The 7,890-nt window shown below is 37.8% G+C and overlaps 1 protein-coding gene across 1 annotated transcript in view; it reads right to left on the minus strand.

The window, feature by feature from the left end:
* PDK1 (pyruvate dehydrogenase kinase 1) overlaps window positions 1-7,890 on the minus strand; it is a 30,477-nt gene that overhangs the window by 4,689 nt on the left and 17,898 nt on the right. Inside the window, exons 9-10 of the mRNA XM_025850296.2 lie at window positions 2,511-2,621; window positions 119-232 (exon numbers count right to left, since the gene is read on the minus strand). Coding sequence (XP_025706081.1) covers window positions 119-232; window positions 2,511-2,621 — 225 coding nt within the window. The remainder of the gene's footprint in view (window positions 1-118; window positions 233-2,510; window positions 2,622-7,890) is intronic.

Genomic DNA, 7,890 nt, shown 5'->3' on the forward strand with positions numbered 1-7,890 from the left:
TCTTGTATTTTAATAGCAATGAGGTAGAAGAAAATTTCATTACAGCTAGATACTGGCACCGCACCTTTTCTTATAACCAAAAAAAGTATCATTAAATCAAAAAGACTACAGTTATTACCTTAATGTAGATGACTGCATCTGTCCCATAGCCCTCTAAAGAATATAGCTTTAGGTCTCCTTGGAAGTATTGGGCATAAAGACGTGATATGGGCAATCCATAGCCAAAACCGGCCTGTTTGATGAGAAAAGTGAAATTCTGCTCAGAAAGCCACACACTGAAATACTTTTCTAGTTAAAATAAATGCTTCTGAGTATCCTAGGGCTATCAGAGCCTGCATCTAAGAGATCGTTAATACCTAACCACTAATATGGATCAAGCTGAAGCCAAGCTGGGGGACTACACTAGATGACTCCCCTCTGGTCATTTAAAACTCATTTTTCTTTTTTCTATAAAATGACTCATGTAGATATAGAACAGCACGTTGCTTTTCTTTGCTGCCTTGCTCTAGGGTATCCTAATACTGCTTTTGGCAATATCACATGAAACATATTCTCTCTTTTAGGAGCAAGAGTAGAAAAAGCTTTGTTGGCAGTCTCAGAGACACATCTCTTGACTTCATACCATGAATTTCCAGCCTGTGTTCTGAACCTGGATAGATCAGTAATAAGTCCACTTTGTTACTGACAAATTACTACCCTGTTTAAAAACCTACAAAGCATATCACCATTAATACTATGCCCTACCTACCTACCATCCCCAACCCATTGCCCGGAGATAAAAATTCAAGCTTCTAAAAAGAACTTTCAAGACTTCATCAGATCAGGTCTCTGCCTCCCACTTTCTAGTCCAGCTGGACCAAATTGCCAGCTCTTAAGTTCCTCAAACAAATGTTATTTTTCATTTCTGTGTCTTTGTTCATCCTGTTTCCAGTACCTAGAATGGCCTTCTAAATAAATCCTACAACTTCTTTAATACAAAGCAAAACATGTGGACAAGTATGAAAACAGTTTTTATCACCAAGCCAGACGTTCAATGATATTACATATAACACTTTAGTTAAGAGCTTATGTGGACTCAGGAATCAGAGTGCTATTTATAAATGCAGGCTTTGGCTTCATCTACCTCTACTGTTTATTACTTGGCTTTTCTAACCAGAGTTTCTGTTTACCCCTCCAAATCAACTATCCATTCTCCACATGACTCCTTGCCCTGGGAGGATGATATCAACAGATTCCCCTGCCCTCTGCTTCCAGTGGGTCCAGCCAATGGGGAACCCAGTAGGAGTTCAGAGGGAGTCAAGTCAGGGTATTCATTCCCCTGTTTCATTCCCGCTGAGGTTTGCTTCCCTTGGGGTTAGACCACTTGAGCACAAGGGGCTGCTCTGTTACAGTCACTTCTGGGTTCTGCTAACTTCTTCTCCCTTTGATTCGGGGTGGTGACAGCTCTCCTGCTGCCATCCCTGGATCCCTGTCCTATCCCTGCCCACAGCTCTGTGATTTTAAACATCCCATCCCTCCCTTACTTCTTAGAGTAAAATCAGAACCTAAGAAGGTGCTCATGCTTATTATTTGACCGTGTCTGCCTGCTGGTGCATGGATGCATATCTACCTCAATTTGAGAGGCACGGTCCTGGTGTAATCATTTTAAAAGTATGATAAGACATGAACTAGATTACAGTTCTAGTTACAGAATCTGTGCTGTGTAACAGGTACAACTCTAAGTCCTTCTAGTAAATTCTTAGGAAGAATCTAAAATAGATCCATCTATTTTATATTCTTATTCATACTGCATTTATACCGCATTTCATCATGTTATAGTGTAACTCCAGTATCTACACCAGGGAAGTTTCAAAGCCCGGAAGAGTAGTTCTCCCTAAGTTACAGGTCAGAGATTTGGCAAAGTGCTTTTCTAGGGGTTTTAGAGGGCAAGGATGGAGTAAATTCAAAAGTTGATCACATGAAACCTGAAAACATGTGACTGAGATCAATAAAAAATACCACCACAACAATTATAATTTGAGCCTTTTCCAGGTTGGCAATTAAGCGATCAGAACTCTAGTCTTTTTTCTGAGTCTAGATTGTGAGATTTTTCTAATTACAAGTACTTGAGGAAAAAAAAAATCAACACTGAAGATTAAATCAGTGTTGACCAAAAATGCTGGCAAAACCAGTAACTTAGTCTTCATATTAGACATAGTATATCAAAATGTGGTTGACTGCATGAAACTACTGGCATATCACTATCAGGCTTGGCAATAGGAACTGTGAAACAATACTCTGTCTTGTGCTCTTTTCAATCAGAAGAAGAAATGAGCCAAAGGCTGTTTAAATTCAGAGGAAAGTGTTTTTTCTAATAGCTTCCTTTCTCCCTCATGGGTACTTTACACAATTGCTAAACTGATTTATTTGGTAGTCATTTGATTTTTTTTTTTTTTTTTGGCAACTCACAGAAACACACTCAATTCTTTCTTTCTTCTTTTTTTACACTTTGTTATTTCTTGACCACATACCAGGGGCACTGCTCGGGACGTCTCAACACGAGGCCGGGGTGCAGTTGAGTACATGTAGTTGAAGAGTCTGTCAATTTTCCTCAAAGGAACACCACCTCCTCGGTCACTCATCTAAGGTGAGAAAGGATCATGCCTTATGACCAAGTCCCATACACAGCAAAACACCAACACACACTCAGTGTCACCATTTAATTTATTGCTTGCCTGCCTGCCTGCCTCCCTCCCTCCAATATTTTTTAATTTATTTATTTGAGAGGGAGGGAAGCATGCAGGCATGAGCAGGGGCAGAAGCAGAGGGAGAGAGACAAGCAGACTCCCCAGTAACTGCGGAGTCCCAGGTGGGCCTTGATCCCACGACCCTGAGATCATGACCTGAGCCGAAGTCAGCCGCTTAATGGACTGAGCCCCCCAGGTGCCCAAGGAAAGTACTGCTTTTCAAGATGAGTACCATGCAATCCAAGTTGTGAGTGTAAACATTTTCTTCACCGGTAGACTTCATCAAACTCCTCCAATATGCACAATTCTAATACATAATAAGCTCCATCATAATATAGAGTCAGTGCTGTGGCTCTGTATATCCACTGGTTGTACATGAACAGTGCGGTGAGCACAGAATGGGACATAAACTAAGTCTATCTTGGATGTAACAATAAATTTGTTATTCCTCTCTGGTGGGTGGTTTGGCAATCAGATTCAAAATGCATGAACCCTTTGACCCAATGGTGTTTATCCTAAAAAAAATAATCAAAGAAGTATGCAAAGTATGTATGAGAATATCCATCACAGCACTACGTAGAATAGCTAAAACTGGATTATAACCTAAATAAGGGACTATTTAAGTAAACTAATGCACATTCTAAAATAGAAAACTATTAAGCCATGAAGTATTATGTAGAACTGTAGGTACCGGCATGAGAGGTCCACACGATATTGTTCTGCAGCACAGACCCCCAGACAACTTTCTGCTGAGTTTACAGAGTACGCTGGTCTTTGTACTCTTCTAATGTCATTACTCAACTCAAATCATATGGTGGGCTGAACTTCGTAATTTATTTACAGACTATTTTCATTGTTTTCCTTTACAGTTAACGTGGCCTTATTTTAATTATTGTACAGTTCACATTCTCATCTACTACAGCCATTTTCCTTTGTTACAAAATCTAAATTGATTCTATTATCTATAACATTAACATACAAACTAATCTGCTTTAATGTGTGTGTGCACACGTGCATGGTGTACATATATATGAATGAATGAGTAAATTGGTAGATGGCTAGATTGTGTTGAATGATTAAAGAGCCAATAGGCTGGGGGTGCCCGGCTGCCTTAATTGGTAGAGCATCCAGCTCTTGATCTCGGGGTCATGAATTTGAGCCCCATGTTGGGCGTAGAGACTACTTAAAAAAATGAGATAAAAAAGACTTGATCACAAATAAGTTTAAAAGAGCATTATTTTAAAAAAAGGTCAACAGGCTGGATGGCTTATAGTTGAGTTTTTATATGATCTTTAAATATCTTTACAATATGCATATATATTACTTTCATAATGAAAATGACATAGATGAAATACCACTTGAAGGCTTGCCTCTGATACATCTACAATTAGAAAAATTACAGTATAAAAATATAAAAGACTTTAATCAGAACTTGTAAGTAAGCATGCTTGAAATTGTTCTTGGCTATGAATTCAAAGTCCAGTGAAGAGATTTATTTTCGTAAGATTAATAAAGAGTTCTGGGTATCTTCTGAGATCCATCAATTTGTTAAATATTCATCCTTTAATGTTCTGCTGCACATTTACTGGTAACATGAGTAAGAAGTGTGGGTGTTCTATAAATATTAAGTAAGTAAACAATATATTAGAATAGATATTAAGATAAAAAGGTAGACTTCAATAAATATTTCCTGGTTTTCCTTAACCATTGGCCAGAAAGACAACAGCAATCTTGTATGAAACAAGAAGTAATTTCTAGCTAGAGGCCAGTATTAGAAAAGCAGAGAGCTGAGAAGAAAGGACAGAGGTGACCTTGAGAAGTGTCCTCTTATTAGAGGTGAAGGGGGTAAACTAACCCTAAGAATGTAGTTAAAAACTGATAAAAGTAACCTCCTTTGCTTTGCAGCCAAACACACAATAAACTGGAACAAGTAGATTTTTAAAGTGGTCAAAAGAGTTTCCAAGGGAATTTTAACAGATGATATTATGCCAGAGAATTTGAGTTCTTTGGAAAAATGGGAGGAGGGATTAATGGGAGAGAGGGACAGACAGTTGGTCTGTACATATTTAAGAATGACAGTCTGATGACAAACATGTTGAGAAAGACATGTGAAAATTAAACAAAAAATTCCTGATTAAGATAATTTGAAGAAAAAAATCTAGAAGCATCAGAAGAAGCCTATGCCAAGGAAATGTGAAGAGATGAAAGAGACGGGTGGTGTGGAATAATGTCAACAGCAAGGCTGAGAAAGAGAAGTTTGCCAATTATTTTTAAAGTTTTCTCTTTAGTGTATGAAATCACCACCTCTCAATGTCATTTAACCAAGAGTTGCCATCCCTAACTTCCTGTTCCACATAATAATGGCCTCCCTGGGCTAATGTGTGTGAATTTCAGGTCCAAGGGAAATGAACCACTAACTTGTTGAGTGTTCTAAAGGCAGGAGATTTACTAACCCTGAACTCACCCAGAGCTCCTGAAGTCTCAATGTCAAGTTTGTAAAATCACCAACAGGGAATGAACCAGGAGATTTACATTTTAAAAGACATGTGGCTGTAACATTTATGTTATTTACTGAATATAGCACAAACACCAAATCTAAAAGAGTAGCGGGAGTCATCGTCCAGAAAAAACCAACTCTCTCACAGGATTCTTAGCAGAGGAAAAAAGGGTGGAAAATGTCAAAAATCTGAAAAAGCTAAAAGAATGGGAAGAAAGAATATATAAAGACTATTTAAAAACTCAAATATATGCCACCCTGTTGACTTTTTAATACATTATCATTCAGCACTAGTTTTCTCTCTATGTATCTACAGAGTTTAAAAGCGGACCTTGATCCTGAAAATCTAGTACTAGTGATGGGGATGAAAACTCTACTGAAGAAAATTAAAGCAAGCATTTAACAAGAGCAGATTCGGTCATGTGACCTCAGATGTGTGGAGGAAGAGCAATATATGGAGGAACCTAATACAGGTAGGGCTTTCACAGGGGCTTCGAGAACAGTCTGTTCCAGACCCTTATAAGTCTTTCCTTTTTTTTAAAATAGCTTTATTGAAGTAATTCATGTACCATAAAATTCACATATTTAAAGTGTGAAACTCGATGGTTTTTAATATATTCATAGATAGGTAAATTCTAATTAGAATTTTTTATTACTTCAAAAAGAAACCCTGGACTCTTTATTGGTCAGACTCCTAAGCAACCATTTATCTGTTTCTTGTCCCTATACATTTGCCAATTCTGGACATTTTATATAAATAGAATTGTATGATATGTGGCTTTTTGTGATTGGTTTCTTTCACTTAGTGTAATCTTTTTAGTGTTGTGGCAGCCATGTCGTAGCAGGTACCCATACTTCATTTCCTCTCATGGCCCAACAATATTCCATTAGATGGCTATACCACATTTTATTGATCTCTTCATCAGTTGATGGACACTTGGGCCTTTCCAGTTTTCGCTATTATGAATAATGCCTCTATGAACCTTCATGTATAAATTTTTGCTTGAATATCTGTTCTAATTCCCTTGGGGTATATACCTAGGAATGGAACTGCTGGGTCATTATGAAACTTTCTTGAACCAAAGAGACAGATTCCCCAAACAAAGCCAGTCCACCAGCACAGGCCAAGTCTCTGCTAAGTGTCTAAGAATTTGGTGAATCTTGATCCATGCTGTGATGGATGACCACAAGTAAAAGAAAACAGCTACAGACCAACATGCAAAAGCACATGAAAGACAAAACAGAAAAAGGTTATGAGAAAAAAAGAAAAAGAAAAAGGTTATGAGAAAGACCATGCTGTAGCACAACTGATGTCCCAAAGCAGAAGACATGTGGGATTTATTTTGAATCAAGTAAACCTTAACAAGCAAGCAGCTGACACATAACTAACGAAAAAATAGACACATATTAGCATCTGGGCTGAAAAAAAGTGATGCAGTCACATTACTTTTTTAGCAAACAGATGGTATTTGCCATATATTTATTTGTGCATCACTCTTTTTAAATGAACAGCCAAGAGAGATAAACAGAAAAAAGAAACTCAGAGGAAACAGTGTAGAGAGTTAAGGCATATTCATTTTTTTTTTTAAACAGCTATTATTATCCTCAGAGTGATAAAAGAAGATAAAACTAAACAGAATACTATAAAAAAGGAATAATAAAAAATAGAAAGTTCCTGGAAATTTGTAAGATAATAGAAATGAAAATTCAATAGAAGAGTTGGGAATTCAAAGTTGAGGGCATCTCACAGAGTAGAATGAAAAGTTTAAAGAGATAAAAAGCAGGAGAAGAAAGATACGAAAAATCAGAGGATCAATTCATGAAGTCCAACATCCTCCAAATAGGACTATCAGAAAATGAAGCAGTAGGGAAGAAAGTACCAAAGACACAGTGGAAATTCTAAAGGGCCCAGCTCAATGAGTAAGAAAAGACCCACACCAAGTCACATCATTATGAAATTTCAGAACAGAGCTGAAGAAAAGATCTTAAAACCTTTAGTTAAAAGAGACAAAACAACAAAACCTGACACTTAAAACTGGTCATATACAAAGGAACGGGGATTGGAATAAGCATAAGTCTTCTCAAAAGGAATAGCAGGAGTTACGTCAGCAAAAATAGGGGAAAAAGGAAAAGTGTCTTAACCATCAAAGCACCAAGAAAAAGACAAATACTGTCAGAATCAACTTTGTTCAGAACTCTAGAAAGTAACCAAAGGCTTGCAGCAATCTGGGGAGCATTTAGTCAAGAAAAACAATGGACTCTGTGGTATTTTAACTTGCCTTATTCCCACCCCCATTCCCACCCCCATCCATAACATGGAATCAGAGTGAAACTGGCAGCCCGGCAGCCACTGGAAAGGCTATCGTTCTTTGGCCTGATTCTGCACTCCCCAATGCAAAAAGTCTTGTATGCACCCACTTCCCATCCTCAGAAACATTTGTCAAAAACAATTAGAGATAACTGATTAATTTGAAGGCTGCCTAGGGCAGTATACAACAGTTAAGGCAAATAATAGACTAACCAAAAAGCTTAACAGGAAAAGCTAGGGAATGAGATGTCCTTAGGGGCTTAGAAAAGCTCAAGGATATCCTGGGAATCCAGAAGGTCATGTGTATGCCCAAGGCTATGTTCATGTTCAGGGAAGTTTTCATCTTTGACTGACTGAGG

The sequence above is a fragment of the Callorhinus ursinus genome, unplaced genomic scaffold (assembly GCF_003265705.2).
Source record: "Callorhinus ursinus isolate GAN/ISIS: 27379988/994484 unplaced genomic scaffold, GSC_fseal_2.0 scaffold2, whole genome shotgun sequence".
Taxonomy (NCBI): domain Eukaryota; kingdom Metazoa; phylum Chordata; class Mammalia; order Carnivora; family Otariidae; genus Callorhinus; species Callorhinus ursinus.